Here is an 18,127-nt window from a genome sequence, read left to right on the forward strand (position 1 = left end):
AATCTAGAGCATTCTTTTTAGCTATACACTTCATTAACCTCTTCCTCTCCTGAAAATTAGTGGGTTTTTTGGATTCATTACTTCCTTTATGAACCTCTCTCCATTCCCACTTTACTGTTATTTTCCATGAATCCTGAATACAGGCAAAGTCTTTGAAACCTAAGTATATAAAGTCTCTTTGAGGGAAAGTTTTAATAGAAGAGTTTCTGTTCACATTGATCTGTTTGTTTCATTTATCTGTTAGATGCATCAGAGAATGGATACAAGGGAAAACTTAGCAAGTATCTGTATAGAAATTCCAATCACCTTGTCAGAATTCTTTCTGAACCTGATCTCTACAGCAGTTGCTATTAGTTTGTTAGAAGTGAATTGCTAAAACATTAGACATAGTCATGTTCAAATTTAAATAACAAAATACATTTTGAAGAACTGCATGCATAATATATTTCTATCCATAAAGTCACTGTGTCTCTCTTTAGATAGTTCTTGGGAGTTAAGGCAGATGTCTCTATTGGCTTGTATTTGAGGCTGTTGTTCATGCCTCCAAAAATCTGTGGTATGACAAGTTAGAGACACAGGATCTCTGATGAAATCATTTTTGAACCAAGAAAATATAAGAACATTCCATCAAAAGAATATGTTAAAAAAAGAATATGTTTTGCATTAAGTTAATCATTTATTCATCATGTATATATGATCTATCGTCTACAATTCACTGGAGATGACATAAGGTTCAATTTTTTTTTTGTTAAATATTTCTCAAAAGTCAAATTCCTATTTTAAAAATACAATATCCATAATTTTTTATTCATTGTAACATTTGCTTGCTACTATGTAAAATCATTTGATGACCAGTTTTCCATATTATTGTAACTAAAGAAAGGGGAAGTGAGTTGAAATTGCACCAAAATAGAATGTTAATTATAAACAAAATAAAAATAGAAGCATCTTGACAGTAAAGGTTGTTAAATATTGGATTTAGTTTCACAAGGAGGTTGTAAAATCTTGTGTTTAAAAGCCTCAGTTTGTGGAGGAATTTGTGAGGTTTGGTTTGAATAAAGAAAGGATAAGTTATGTGATTTCTTTAAAGTTTCTTGCATACTCAACATATTTTTTTTATTGTATCAGTGAATGTGTCCTTAGAAATATTGAAAAAAGTGTGACTCAAGCTGAACAAAAAACTCAAAACTAGTTTCAATATTATTAAGTTGTACTGGACAAGTTATACAAGCACTAGAGCTTAGAGGGAATTGAAATAAAATCTAAAGCAAACCATGGATGTAGAACTATGAAATGTATTACTCACTAAGTGTTCCCATTTCTCCACTTGTACCCAAATATTTCTTGACAAACAGAACAGAATGATGGATTAGGCAGAAATTTCCAGTAATGATTCATTCTTTCAACCCTGTAAACAAAACCGAAGATCACATACTTGTATCTCCCCATTTATAAAAGAATAATTCTACCCACTTACTATAGGCAAAAGTGTTGGAGAGTAAACCTCTGAAATCAAGTATTTTAAATGTATGATTCTTGAAAATGCTTACTTAAAAATTATTTTGAAAAATTATTGAGAGCAAGATTTTTTTTTAAGATTTTGTTTACTCATTCATGATAGACATAGACATAGACAGAGAGAGAGAGAGGCAGAGACACAGGCAGAGGGAGAAGCAGGCTCCATGCAGGGAGCCCAACACGGGACTCGATCCCGGGACTCCAGAATCACACCCTGGGCCAAAGGCAGGTGCTGAACCGCTGAGCCACCCAGGGATCCCCAGATTTTTCTTATTGATGAAGCTTTCTCAGTTTAACTGTAGCCAAATTTACTCTTGAGAAGAGAATTGTTTGATACAAGTAAGAAATCCCCTATTCTAATTTCAGGCCTTCTGAAAGAAATCCACTTACACTGAGAGAGGATATTATCTCATCTATTGTAAAATATCTAAAAAAAAAAAAATCACATAGTCTTCTTGAGTCCAGGTCTGGTTTCTTTTTTTTTTTTTTTTCAGGTCTGGTTTCTAACATGTTATAAAATTGCAGTTGTTTAGAGTATATATTTTTAAAATAAAGTTCAGTTGAGAAAGTCATAATAAAGGAAAGTAACTTCTACTTCAGTATAAGAAACTATCCAGGGCTTTATTTTTTTTTAAGATTTTATTTATTTATTTATTTATTTATTTATTTATTTATTTATTTATTTATGAGAGAGTGAGAAGCCAGGGGAGAGGAGGTGGGAGGGGGAGAAGCAGACTCTCAGATGAACAGGGAGCCTGACATGGGGCTCAATCCTAGGACTCCAAGATCACTACCTGAGCCGAAGGCAGACACCTAACCAACTGAGACATCCAGGCATCCCAAAAGTATCTAGGACTTTAACAAACTATAGATATGTGTATATTTTTTAAAAAATTGAAATTGGATTATATGGTTCAGCCCCCCAGAAATTTCAATAATTTGAATTGCCAGGGAAGAGTCATTTTACACTTAAAAAGTTCTGACAAAATACATTAAAAATAAAAGTCCTAAATAAATATATTTTCTTTACTGTGGCATTCAGACAAAAAGAGTTTACACTATCATTCAATCACAGGTAAAGGAGCTCAGGTCTGAAATGGCATAAGTACTGATGAGGTGAAACCATGGCTTATTCATTTTGTCTTTTTTGCTACAGTTAATGAGCAAAAACAAAAAACAAAGTACCTTGTTTCAATCTACTGTAAAGTAGCTCACCTCTTTCTCCATCTTATTTATTATCATGGTGTGTTTGTAGTTCATAATCACACATATTTCTTGTGAGCTCTTATGTTTTCTCAGTCTACCAAAAGTAACAATAGACATTACAATATTTTTCTAATGCGAATAAAAAGTTAAATAACATCTAAGGGAAAGTTTTATACCTCTACTATTTTTTAAATTGTTGCAATAAGCTTAAAGATAGTTTTATTTCTATTTTCAAAAATTGGGGGAAAAACCCCCACAAAAATAGATTTACATACTATATGTGAGTACTACATGAAATTAGATAAATGGTGAGAGAAACATACATGCTGAAAATATTCTACTTAGCCAAGTTCTGATGTTAACACAACTCTAAGGTAGTTGTTGGTCCCATTTTTCATTCACACACAATACAAAAAGGGTACATTGAACTAAACAATGAGGACTAACCATCTCCACCAAATCAAGAGGAGATTGATCATTCCTTAGGCTACTCTCTCTGAGATTTTAGTGCAATCGTATTTTTCCTTGTGTAATATGGGCAAAACACTTTAAATCTTTAAAGAGATATTTAAGGAAGAAGAAAAGAGTTACTGCGATCTTAAGTGTCATCTACAAGATATGCTGTATGCAACAGTAGCTAAGGAAGAATGCCCAGGTGTGTTCGCAGCATCTTGATAACAACAAAAATAAGATCCAGTCATTTGTTACATTGTCAAACAAGATATGTAATTATGCTTGGGTACATGTTTAGGAATCACAAGAGAATGGCTTTGACTGTTGAAGCCAATTTTCACACATCTTATGAAGCTACTGAAAGGTAAAACAACCGTTTAATAATTCTTGTCCCTTTTCTCTTTCTCTCCTTCCCTCCCTCTGTCGTTCTCTCCCTCTCCTCTTCCTCTCTCCCTCTCTCTCTACATCTGAAATTATTTTATATGAGTAATGTCAATTGGGTTGAGACTTCATCATGTGCCATATTTCTTAAGCTTTTTTTGTCCAGGAAAGATGTTATTTATGTGTCACTAATAAATTATATTCATTTATCTGCTTAGAGAACTGTCACCTAGGTTTTACCTCATTTTGATATAATCCTAGAAGAAACATCAGATGTTTTTTTTGAAAGGAGGGAAGAAGAAGGGAGGTGGCCTACACAGCAGATTGATTCCTTTTTTTTTTATAACATCATTTTTGCTTTACTGTCTTGGCAGCCAGAAGAGTCGTTAGTGCTTATTATCACAATATGTTATTAAAACATCTCATTTGTTTTGAAGCACTTCACTTCATTAACCAGATATCCTAGGGAATTTTCATTATATTTCATTTATTTTGAGGTTCAGAGAGAAATTTTCTTTCAAAGATAAGTTTTGAGCAATACTCTTCAAATAGTTCTGATTTTTCAGTACAAGTAAATAGGTAACAGAGCTGGGGGGGAAATAAACACACAGACTGAAGCTGTGAAGTGTAGAGACACATTGAACCCAGGTGATTCCTGTACTGAACTCCAAGCAGTCAATGCCTCTAGACGATGCTCTTGTCTTTAAAATTCCTGCCATTCCCTGAGGAGGCCAAAAGGCCGGTGTTGGAATGCCTCCAATTAGAATTCTAGATATCAGAGTAATGCATTTGGAAAACGTGTAAGTTCTATGGATCTATTTCACCATATAATGTTTCTGCTTACTGACGGAAACTAAAGCATATGGGATATTTAATGCAAAAAGCTACTATTTATGGGGCATTATCTACAACCCTGTGAGGAGGCATTATTATGCCCATTTCCAGATGAAATTTTTGAAGTTTAGAGATTAAATAAGCAATTTGTCCAAGATGACAGACTAATATGGATACAGAATCCATACATTCATTTGTTTGTCCAAAGCCCTAACATAGACTGATTAGCTAAAACAGACGTATGAAAAGATGCTCCGCATCACCACTCATCATCAGGGAAATACAAATCAAAATTACGATGAGATACCATCTCACACCTGTCAGAATGGCTAAAATTAACAACACAGGAAACAACAGATGTTGTCAAGGATTCACAGAAAGGGGAATCCCTTACATGGTTGGTGGGAATGCAAACTGGTATAGCCACTCTGGAAGACAATATGGAGATTCTTCAAAAAGTTAAAAATAGAGCTACCCTACACCCCAACAATTGCATTACTAGGTACCAACCCAAAGGATACAAAAATATTGATTTGAAAGGGCACATGCACTCTGATGGCTATAACATTATCAACAATAGCCAACTTATGGAAAGAGCCCAAATGCCTATCAACTGATGAATGGATAAAGATGAAGTGTTACATATGTATAATATATCTATTACTCAGCCATCATTAAGAGTGAAATCTTGCCCTTTGCAACAGTGTGGGTGAGCCTAGAGTGTATTATGCTAAGAAGAAGTCAGTCAAAGAAAGATAAATACCATATGATTTCAATCATATGTGCAATTTAAGAAGCAAAACAGGTGAACATAGAGAGAGGAAGTAAAAAAAAATAGAGAGGAAACCATAGGAGACTATTAACTATGAAAAACAAACTGAGGGGTGCTGGAGGGGTGGTGGATGAGGGGATGCACTAAATGGTTTGTGAGGATTAAGGAGGGTACTTGTGATGAGCACTGGGTGTTATATGTAAGTAATGAATCACTAAATTCTGCTCCTGAAACCTACACTCTATGTTAACTAACTAAAATGTAAATAAAACCTTTTGAAACAAACAAACAAAAAAAACTAACTTTGAAAAAAAAAGCTAATTAGTTAAAATGTTGATAATTCAAATAGTGGAAGGTTGACCTTCTTCCAGAGAACTACCTAACATAAACTCTCCATTTATTCATTGTGAAAAGATACACTCTTTATATTTGTGAAGAAAAAAAATACTGCTTTCCTTATTCCACCTTCAAAATTAATAACAACATTGGAAACAAGGAAGACTCTCCCCTCCTCACATTTTATAATGAGTAAAGACCAGATCTCAAATGTGATAAGCACATCCCAACTACATAATCTCCTCTAACCTCTAGAAGATTCCAATACAAACTGAAAAGAATTCAGAGACCGAAGGATCTCCCCTTCTCTTAGTGACCACTCTAGCACACACACAAAAAAGGAACTGCAAGACTTATTATAGAATACTAATGAAACTATATTTCTTAATATTTAGTGGTTTTTTTTACCACCAAGTCAATATGAACAGATAGAGGGAGATAGCTCTGACAGGTGCTATTTCTTTAATTAAAATATAAGTGTTCTCAATACAGTTGGATATACTCTGCAAAATAAACACCAACAATGAACACATAAAATGACTCAATAATTGATTGGTAAACACCATGTAACTATGGAATAATTATATGCCCTGTGAATTATATAGTATAGCTATAATTAATGTTATAGCTGACATTATTTAGGAAACCTAAGAAATGAACTTGTAATTTGTACTTACCAGATTTCAAATTCAAACAACCAGTTAAATATCCTGTTATTATATAGAAGTGTCCTATCATTAGATACCTGGTCAGTAATAATCATACAATTAGTTACACATCACACCCCAATGAAAAGTACATAATATCATTGGGACATCAAGAAACAATTCATCAGTTTAGCACATTGAGAAAGGAAAAATGAATTTAAATATAGCATGTAAAGCATGCATACAATCATCCAGTACATCTCCCAATTATCTGCTTGCCCGGCTCTTCTCATTATGTGGGTACGTCTCAACTCTAATGTCAGCTCCTCAGCAAGATCATCTTTGGCCTTTTTATCTAGAGTCACTGCCATCCTGACTATGCCCTAAACATCCTCTATCACACCACTCTGTTTTATTATCATTACCACATTTTTCAATCTCTGAAATGAGTTTATTGTCTGTTTCTTTAAAAAACCAAATCTATCAATCCCTTAAAGACAGTGGATCTTGTTTCTCTTCATTAAAGAAGGCATTTTGTCTATTAAGAAAATGTTTCTTTCTGTTATAAAAGTGATCATGTCTGCTTGCTCAACACTATAATCCCAGTGGTGGCATTTGGTAGGCACACCAGTAACACACAAGGATGTTTATTGGTGAATGAATGATTTACTGAGTATTCATTATCTTCAAGGCACTTGGTTAGAACATAAAGCTAGACAGATGGAGTCTGTCCCATGGGTCTTCAATGTCAAGATAGTGAATTAATGTACCACACACTTTCAAAGTATTTTCCAAGGCAGATGTAAAAAAAAAAAAAAAAAAAAAAAAAACTAACCTTAATACTTAATCCAAATCTGCATTTATCCTTAATGCTACCATATTGTTTTAACCTGTTTCCTCCTACTTTGCAGGAGGAACACACACTGAATTGTTTGCCAACTGTTTCTGACCATACACATTTATTTCCACAGACAACAACATTAATCGGTCTTCTGAAAACAGCTCGACTCCTTCGTCTTGTGCGAGTGGCCCGGAAACTTGATCGATATTCAGAATATGGAGCTGCTGTTCTAATGCTCTTAATGTGCATATTTGCCCTGATAGCTCACTGGCTGGCTTGCATTTGGTATGCAATTGGAAATGTAGAAAGGCCCTACCTGACTGACAAAATTGGATGGTTGGATTCGTTGGGACAACAAATTGGGAAACGTTACAATGACAGTGACTCAAGTTCTGGACCATCCATTAAAGACAAATACGTCACTGCACTTTATTTTACCTTCAGCAGTTTAACCAGTGTAGGATTTGGGAACGTGTCTCCTAACACCAATTCGGAGAAAATCTTTTCAATCTGTGTCATGTTGATCGGCTGTAAGTAGATTTCTCTTTTGTTTTCTATTAGGGTAAAATATCTTAAAATTGGTATCTGTAGAACATTCAGAATCAGACAAAGAAAAAAATATAGAAAACTGGAGAGATCATGGAATTACATATATGGGTATTATATTCTATCAAACCTAATTCTCTCTGTGAGGGGAGATACCAAAAGGATTTTTAGCACCTCAGAAAAACTACAAATATAAAACTGGAGTTACATGGATTTTAGAATTCCAGAATTGAGACTTGCAGTTCACTATTGCTGCTGTAAAAGTGTCTGCAATTTGTTACCAATGGTTATTTTCTGTTTTAAGTTGAGACCGAATTAGAATGGGAAAGATTAGTTTACATTACTAGATAAATAGAAATATATATATTTCTTAATAGAAAAATATACTTCTATATAAAAATATAGAAGTAATAAATACATATATTTCTTATATATATCTGTATTTACAGACAGATATATACACAGATAAATATATATATGTATTTTTCACCACTTACTTATTGCTTAAAAATTCCTTTCCCTATGACATTATGCCAAAGCTTAAGTGATTGCTCTTTACCTTGTAATGTGGTGATGACATGAGCATCATTAAGAGGTATATTTTTTGGAATAAGAAACAAAAAATTCTGCATTAACCTAAAGATGTTTTAATGTTTTTAAAAATCATACTATAGAGTCACTAAAGATAACTTCTGTGATACCGAGCAGCAATTGACAAAAGCATAATGAAATTTTAAAGCTTAGAAAAGGGCATTATCCTTAGATGGTGTACAAATCTGAAAATAGATCCAGAGTTGATTTTAAATGTTAACATATTGATTAATGAAGTGTACTTAGATAAGTTTTATTTGTGAAATTTAAATCAAATCACCCTGTTTATTGTTCATTGTATTTAAAATTTACTTTTCTTATATATATCTTAGTATTTTTATTTAGGTAAGATTTATATAGGTAAATAGCATTATATTCAAATAACCCTTAAGATATTCTACAGATTCAGGCTAAGTCTGAGCTATAAACACAGAAGTAGCCTTGCACCCAGAAGGAAATGGAAGAGGGACCTACTGGGAAACAGAAAAACTCATTCTAGGAAGACCGACTATCTCAAACAGTGCCAACCACTCTATGACTATAGCTGCTAGTAAATACCTTACAGTGATTATCAATTTTAGTGAAGTAACAAAAAAAGAAATTTTTAAAAGTTTGTTCCTAATTATTTAAACATATGTATAGAAAAAATATATATATATGCTATTAATGAATAAAACAGAACCTGCATATTGAAACAGAATTTTCAAGAGTTTTCTAACCTGCTCACCACTTAGAAATCCTCATCACTTGTGAGGATTACATTAAAAACAGTACTGTTCATCATGTGAATTATTTTAAATCAAAGAAAACTCAGTTCTTTATTTGGTCTATATCCAGTCTCTAATCCCTAAGTCATGATAATTGGCAGTGTTTTCTCCTTCCTTCTTTCTTCCTTCCATTTCTCCTCCTTCCCTTCTTTCTTAAATATAGCACTAGGCTATTTCTTTTGATTCTTTAAGGAAAATACTTGTTTTCTACAGATATTTTTCATCTTTTAGAAAAAGAGAAGACACTCTAGTTAATTGAGTAGAGTAAGATACAACCACATCCCACATAATATACTTTATTTGAATAATAGACTTGGTTCTATAACTTTCAAAAGGGAATTATGTAGAGCTCCATGTCACATAAGAAAAAATTAAAGGTATTCCTAGAGAGTTCTATCATGATCTATTATGCTAAAATTAAGAAGAAAAGTCAAATTACAACTCAAAACTTAATAATAAAAATGCCCCAAAATGCACAAAGCCATTTGATGTATATGGATGCATCTAACGTGGTATTTCCATTGAGATCCAACTGTGTTAGAAAATGATTTGGTTATTTTTGTTTAGTTATATTTCTACACTAAGTACATACTCCTTAGATCTGAGTGATCTGTTTTAAGCCAAAAATAAAATACAATATCTAAAAATATAATGTAAAATAGTGTCTATATACTAATACTAGGTATAGTTTATATCATCTAGTTATCATGTTGAACTTTCTCATCATCCCTAAACTTCTTTAAAACCAATCTTCATTCTAAAAGAAAACTTTGAAGCCAAATAGAAAAAAAGATCAATCTATCATCTCTCTTACAATATAACTCAAGAAAACTAAAAATCAAACATTAAAAGATACCATCTAACTAAATGGAAACAACTCAAATGTCTGTAGATGCGTTTTATTTTTTTAAATAAATTATTATTTAATTAATAAATAGTGATGTAATATAATGTATGGTAACTACAGTTAATAATACTGTATTATATATTTGAAAGTTGCTAAAAGAGTAAATCTTAAAAGTTCTCATCACAAGAAAAAAAATATCCTGTGCCTCTGTGGTAATGGAAATTAACTATACTTATGATTACTACATTTCTGACTGTATACAAATATCAAATCACCATGTTGTACTTCCAAAGTTAATATAATTTTGTATGTCAATTATATCTTAATAAAACAAATAAAAGCCCAGAACCAGAATTGACAGAAATGATGAAACTGACAAATAATATCTAGCACTTTAACAAATGTGTATATGGACTCCCAGAAAATGGGGAAGGGAACTAGAAAAAGAAATCTTAATGGCCGAAATCTATCCAAAATTGATAAAAAGCTGTAAACCACAGATCCAAGAAGCTTAGTGAATCCCAAACATGTTAAAAACACACACACAAACACACACACACACAAGCACACCATACTTAAATTACTGAAAACTAGTGATAAGGAGAAAAAGTCTTAAAAGTAACTGGAAGGGAAAAAAATAGGATACATCATGTACAGAGGGAAAGCATCAGATTGAGAACATATTTCTTATTAGAATCAATGCAAACCATGAAGACAATGTAATAAAATCTTTAAAGTGCTAAAGAAAAAACAAAATCTGCCAACACAGAATTATTGGTTCAATTAATCTATCCTTCAAAAGTGACAAACAAAACCTGACATAATTCATCATGAGCAAAGTACAAGAAATTAGAAAGCTCTCCAGGTAAATAGAAAATATTATTAAGATGAAAATTTGGATCCAGAAAAACAAATGAAGAACACTAGAAAATGTTAATATGTAGGTAAATTTAAAAGATATTTTCTCATTTTTAAATGTCTTCAAAAATAATTTTTAAAGCAAAAATTAGGAGAATATATCTTAAATTTTATAACATATGTAGAATTTAAAATGTGACAATAATAGTACAAAACAGGAAGGGAGAATGAAAGTATATTTAAGTAAGAATTATAAAATCTTATATAAGATTCCTACATTATACATGAAGAGGTATTATATTATTTAAGGTACAGAGTGATAAATTAAAAATGCATACTGTAACTACTACAGCACAGTTAACAAGCCAATAGAGAAGATGAAATAGAATAATAAAAATGATAAAACCAATAAATAGAAAATAAGAGAAATGGAACACATAGAAAACAAACAGCAAGATGGTAGATTTAACACAAGCCACATTAACAATTCCATTAAATGTAAGTGAGCTAAACTCTCATTAAACTTCCAGAATTGTCAGACTATTTTTTTTTAAAAGGCTCAATCATATGCTATCTAAAGAAACACACTTAAAATATAAAGACATAGGTAATAGAAAAAGATGGAAAAAGATGTATATACAATCACTAATTATGAGAAAATGTGAGGAGCAGTATTGATTTCAAAGAAGACTTAAAAACAAAGACTTACCAGAGACAAAGTAGACACCACAGTCCTAAGCGTGTAGATACCCAATTACAAAGCAATTACATTAAACAAAAACTGATAGAACCAAATGGAGAAATAGAAAAATTCACAAGACAAATCTACAGTTACAATTAGCAATTAACACTCTTCCCTCTGTGTTTTGTAGAATAAGTAGACAGAAAATCAGAAAAGATATAAAAGATTTGAACAATACTATCAATTAACATGACATTGGCAATTATAGAATACCAGCAGAATACACATTCTTTTCTAGTGTATGTGGGACATTCAGCACGATAGACCATCTGCTGGACTACAAATCAAATCCTCAAGACAGGTCATATGCTGAACCAAAAGAAATTTTAGCAAATTTAAAAGTACTGAATCATACAGAGTATGTCTCTAACCACAAGAGAAACTGGAAATTATCCTGAGAGGGAGCGAAAAGGATAAAGAGAGAGAAAAAAAGAAAAGGAAAGGAAAGGAAAAAAGGAAAAGAAAGGAAAGAAAATAAAGAAGAGAAGAAGAGAAAATGAAACAAAAGAGTGATATGTATTTGGAACGAAAGTAGGTGGCACACTTCCAAATAACCTATGGTTCAAAGAAGAAAATCACATGGAAAATTAGAAAATAGTTTAACTGAACAAAAATGAAAGAAAAATGTGCCAAAATGTGCAAGAGACAGCTAAAGAGAGAAATGTAGTTTTAAGTATTTTTTTTTAAAGATTTTATTTATTTATTCATGAGAGACACGAGAGAGGCAGAGACAGAAGCAGGCTCCCTGCAGGGAGCCCGATGTGGGACTCTATCCCAGGACCCCGGGATCATGCCCTGAGCCGAAGGCAGATGCTCAACCAATGAGCCACCCAGGCGTCCCATTTTAGGGATAAGTATTTTTATTTAGCATTTTTTCAAAGATTTTATTTATTTATTAATGAGAGACAGAGAACGAGAGAGACAGAGACAGAGACAGAGAGAGAGAGAGGCAGAGACACAGACAGAGGGAGAAGCAGGCTCCATGCAGGGAGCCTGATGTGGGACTGGATCAGGGGTCTCCAGGATCACGCCCTGGGCCAAAGGTGGCGCTAAACCGCTGAGCCACTAGGGCTGCCCAGTATTTTTATTTAAAAAAGAAAAGTCTAAAATCAAAGATTTAAATTTCTATTTTAAGACAACTAAGCTAAACATATAAGTAGAAGAAATAGCAGAGATAAGAGCAAAAGTTAATAAAATAGAAATCAAAAAACATTAGAGAAAATTAATGGGAGTATATTCTGGCTTTTTAAAAGACCAATAAAAAAAAGACCAATAAAATTGATAAACTTCCAATTAGACTGATGAGACAGAAGACATGTTACCAATATCTGATTGAAAGGAGAGCTATTACTACCCGTTACAAAGATATTAATAATAAAATAACATTATGAATTACTTTATCATAATAAGTATGGCAATTTAAATGTGATATGAAAGTTCTTTGAATGATATAAATTACCAAAACTGAAACAAAAAAATCCGGAGCCATAAAATAAAAATTAATAAGTTGGATTTCATCAAAATTAGTAACTTTAGTTTTTCAAAAGACACTGTTAAGAAAAGAAATAGGCAAATGATAGACTAGAAGAAAATATTCTCAATACTTAGACCTTAAAAAAAATTGTATCCAGAATTTATCAAGAATTTCTTGCAATTCTACAATAAAAGACAACTCAATTTAAAAATGACCAAAAGATTTAAACAGACATTTCAAAAAGGAGCTATATGAGTGGCCAATAAGTGCAGGAAAAGATGTCATTAGTCATCAGGAGATGTAAGTTAAAACTCTAATGAGATATTACATGCCCGCTACAAGTGGCATGTAAAATTAAAGACTGGCAATAGCAGTTGGGAACAATTGATATTGTCATTTATTGCTGAAGGGAGTATAAATTGACACAAGTTTGAGGAACAGTCTAGCAGCTTCTTATAAAGTTATATGTACCACACACTTCCACTCCTAAGTGTTTAAAGGGAAATGGAAATATGTGCCCACATGAAGACTCGTCACAAATGCTCATGGCGGTTTTATTCATAATAGCCAAAAACTAGAAACAGTGAGATTTCTGTCAACAGAAGAGATAAACTAGTAGAGCCATGTGATACGAAGTAGAGTGATAAAAAAAGAACAAATTACTAATACATACAACAGAATTAATTTCAAAGACATGTACAACAAAATAAATCAGACGCAAATGAATGTATACATTATGATTCCATGTATATGAAAACCTAGGAAATGCAAACTACTGTAATGACATGCATTGGAGCTTGGTTGTTGTCTAGGTTCTGAAGTAAGTGTAGGCAGCCAATGAACACAAGGGAATCTTTTAGGGTGATGGAAATGTTCTGTACTTTGTGCTTATAGCAAGCATATACATTTGTCAGAATTAATTGATGCATACAATTAAAATGGATTTATTTTATTATACGTAAATTATACCCTTATAACATCTAACTTCTTAAGTTAAAACTTTGTAAAACTCTGTGTAATAACTAGAAAACAAGTGTATTTGTTCTATCAGCACATTCCAGCTAATGTCTAATGACCAACTAAAGTCATTAGTTTGGTTAGCATATCAGATTTGGGGTGGGGTGTGCTGAAGGAAGTTTTAAGATATACCTGCTTTATTTCTATAATATCTAAATCTAAAACAAACCATTGATGAAATTAGAACTCCCTGTTTGAGGAAAGCTAAGTAAAATATTGAGTTAAGGAGAGAAATGTCCTTATGTACAGTCTGCCATCTTGCTTTTGACTCATATTTTATGCCATTTGATAGGCATTTGGTAAATGATGTATAAAGAATATGATTATGTTGTGCTTCTCTCTTGCGTACAGTCTTTAGCTCCTGTTGCTCCTAAAAAATTAGAAAAAAAATAATTCATGCTTTCATTATAGTTTATAAAACCATCACATAGAATTTACTAAGAGAAATACATATTATTCATGTATTCAACAATATGCTTATAATCTAGATTTTGCCATCTTCTCAACAAGTGGAAATATATTTTTATGACCCAAACTAATGTTTTGGTTCATTTTTATGGCAGTGTGGAGATAAAACCACACCATGAAATGAAAATGAAACCATAGTATTCATTACAAACAAAATAAGGTTTTCCCTGACTCTCCTCCAAGTAATTATGTGGTTTAGGTAAAATAACTAGCATTGATTATATGCCCTCTGATTAAATCAAGTGAACTTACTCTGTACTAACCAAACTATTTCCTGAAAAAAAAAAAAAAAAGATAGATACTTTGGAGACCTAGCAACCTGTATAAATATTTCCAACATTATAGAATAGTGAAGAGTAAAATACATTTTTCACATGAATCTCTTGGAGTCACAGGAATTGGTTTTAGGCAACTATTGCTAACTGTCTTCTTAATCATCTGCTCATTTACTCAAATTAGGCTCAAGTGTTTTTCCTGTGGAAGAACCAACCTAGATAGCTTGTCTACCTTACTGAGAATTTTTCTTTCACACATCCCAATTCAGGCTCACTACAGATCTCTCCAACTTCCACCTCTTTAAATACATAAAAACAAAAGGCCACTCCTTTCTTTGTGACATTCTCTTACTTGGGATATCTATGGTAAACAAGGAACCATGCTAGCCCAGAGACAAAGATAAGGTGGAAAATAAAGCAAATGACCAAGAAGATAAGTTGTTTTAAAATACTTAGCCTGAATCTGGCTAAAATCTACTTCAAAAATGATTAAGTGGTTTATAGAAGTAATGGTTTGTAAAGTGTGTTGGGGTGGGGGTGGGAGGAACGTGTTAGTTGAACACAGTTGAATCAAACACTGTAAGCTGTTCATTTTTTACCACCTGCGTGGCATAGTGCTGTTCCAGTGTCTTAAACATACGCTACCTTCTCTCTAAGATGCTGGCACACGCTCAAAGATCAAAATACAGATCGTGCATCATGATTTGACTTTATGTTCAGAATATAGCACTTTTTTTTAGAATTACTAGAAACCAAATACAAACATAAAAGGAAAGAGAAGATACTCAAAAAACTTATGTTAAATCATACAGATTTAGCCCAGAAATCACTTACAAGGGTACTCAACCTAAATACTGAAATGTATAGCTAGGATTGTCTTGGCAGTTTCTTTCTTCTCACAGATGAAAGAAAAAGATGTATTCTGGTTTTTTTCTACAAAAATAAAATTATATCTTTATATTCTAAGCCAGGGATATCTGTTTCTTGTGTAGAAATACTGTAAAAATGAATTTTAATAGATTAAAAAAAATTGTATACAACTAAATACTCTAAGGAAATTATGAGTTCCTTAAAACAATTCATCATTCCTTAGCAAAACCAAAGTATTCAAAATAATCTTAAGATTTATAATAGATTTTTAATATTAAAAGGTTAGGTTTGAGACCAAGAGGCATAGATGTCCCAATTTAAAAATTAACTTTTTAACTCCCATTCCAGAAAACATATCTGTGATAACCCTGTGACATATATCCTTATTACATTACAAAGCAAAGGGTTTATTCTAAAGGCATTTTTATCTCTGGTCAATACTCCAGATTATAGGCTGATACTGTAAACAATCTGAGTTTATATTTTAATTTAGAATCCATGGTGAATTTGGACACTTTTCCCCTCCAGATTTGTCATCAAAATTATAAAATTTACAACAGGATTGGCTTAACTTATTTTTCTCTCCATGGGCCTTACAACTGGATTGAGATAATAAAAAGTCTACATAGTTGAGATTCTGACAAGATATAATAATGCCCAAGTGCAGTCTTCCCCCATAACTTTGTTTTTTATCCAATCCAGCACTAATGTATGCAAGCATTTTTGGGAATGTATCTGCAATTATCCAAAGGCTATACTCGGGAACTGCCAGGTACCACATGCAGATGCTTCGAGTAAAAGAGTTCATTCGCTTTCACCAAATCCCCAACCCCCTGAGGCAACGGCTTGAAGAATATTTCCAGCACGCATGGACGTACACCAATGGCATTGACATGAACATGGTATGTATTTCTGTTTTCCAAAATGGAAGTACCTCAGGCATTATAGCTACAGTCCAAATGGGAAAGCTAGTCTCACCAGCTTTGAACCCCTTGCTTTTGTTTTCCTCTCGGATGTTTATTTTCTCCCCTGGAGATAGTCTCTCATTCTCAATTCATGGCATTGCATGGTGCTATATCTAGTTATATTGTGTGGCAAAGGCATTATAACATGATGCAAACTGATATAACTGTGTGTGGTAGAGTTCCCACTTCCAGTTAGAGAGAACATTGCTAACATAGGATTTGGGCTTTCACCACATGTCCTAGCTGCCAGCACCCCAAAAGACAGTTGGACCCATGTGTGTTAAGATTTGACAAGTAAACAGCAACAACAACCATGATACCCCCAAACAGAAATCCAAAGTTAACATTCCTTTAAAAACAAGAAAACAAAAACAGGACACTTTGAGGATTTGTGGGTGAGGTTAGGGAACTTAAGCATGCCATAAACATTTAATGATAGGAAGTTTCATGCGTCTTCTAAGGAAAAATTTTTCTATATTTACAATAATTAACTATGTCCCCTTTCACTGTACTTGATTTAATGCATCTTTCCTTTCAAGGGGGAAATATGGATTTCTTCATAACTTTTAAGCAAATTCAACATCAACGATAACTTTTCATAATTCTTCCCACCTCTATCAATGCTTAAAAATCAATACAGTTAATAACATGCCCATGGTCTAAAGAGCTCTTTTTATTGTTAGGTGAATTACACACATTATTTTGATCTGTTTAGCTATAGAGACTGATTCCTAAAGATAATTATGTGACACATCCAAATTCTATGGCATATCACAGACCTATTAAGAAAGATTAAAAATATGATGACTTCCCATCTAGCAACTACTCCACTGGACAAAGACGCAGTTTATAAGTTTATTCTTCAGAAAATAAAACTACTCACATTTAATGACAGGAACAGCCTAATATACTTTTTGCACAAGTGAGCCTATCCAATTTAGATCGACATTTTTTATTTGAACAGTAATATCCTAATAAAAAAGCAAAGGTTCAAAATTAGAAGTCAAAGGACAGAAGACATTACAAACATTGCCACTTTGAAAGCCATATAGGATAAGTTTATCAAAGCCGCATGTGATCTATTGACTGAGAAGTAAGGACATGCCATTATAAATATTTTAATTTGAAAAGCTAATCAATTAGCACATTTTATATAAAAGCCTAACTGAATTCCATGAGTTATTTCTAATTATTCCAAAGTTACTTGAGAAAATTAATTTGATAAATTGATATCACTAAGACAACACCTTAATCTCATAAGAAAGCACGTACAAATTGATCACTTTATGTATTTCCATCTGTATTATTGTTGAACAAAGATATCAGCATTCAGAAACTATCGGGGATTCTCTAATGCTGGGTTGGCTGAAGCAGTGTCAAGAATTTTTAATCAAAACACGTGTCACTCAATTTTGTTGTTCCATACCGCCAGATTATTTCCATAACAGTAATAAACATTTATTGTACATCCCCTCTCCATATAACTAGTTTTGTGACATTTTTGTGATAAAGCCTATTTTTTGACAACTATTTACCTTTCATTGTTTGACTCTATTACCTATGAATATGGTTTATATACCACTTGCCTATTTACAATGTACTTATGAAAGATTTATCTCTTTCCTGTCTGCTTCACACCTTAATACATGGAATCACAACACCCACCGGTAAGAACAGGAGGTATTTATATCCAATTTAATTCTCGTGTAAATTGTGGAG

At 32.6% G+C, this 18,127-nt stretch overlaps 1 protein-coding gene across 2 annotated transcripts in view; it reads left to right on the forward strand.

Annotated features, from left to right (window-relative positions):
• KCNH7 (potassium voltage-gated channel subfamily H member 7) overlaps positions 1–18,127 on the forward strand; it is a 480,585-nt gene that overhangs the window by 410,677 nt on the left and 51,781 nt on the right. For both annotated transcript variants that reach the window (XM_077883017.1, XM_077883018.1), the window contains exons 8-9: positions 7,119–7,518; positions 16,146–16,345. In XM_077883017.1, coding sequence (XP_077739143.1) covers positions 7,119–7,518; positions 16,146–16,345 — 600 coding nt within the window. The remainder of the gene's footprint in view (positions 1–7,118; positions 7,519–16,145; positions 16,346–18,127) is intronic.

The sequence above is a fragment of the Canis aureus genome, chromosome 34 (assembly GCF_053574225.1).
Source record: "Canis aureus isolate CA01 chromosome 34, VMU_Caureus_v.1.0, whole genome shotgun sequence".
Lineage (NCBI taxonomy): Eukaryota > Metazoa > Chordata > Mammalia > Carnivora > Canidae > Canis > Canis aureus.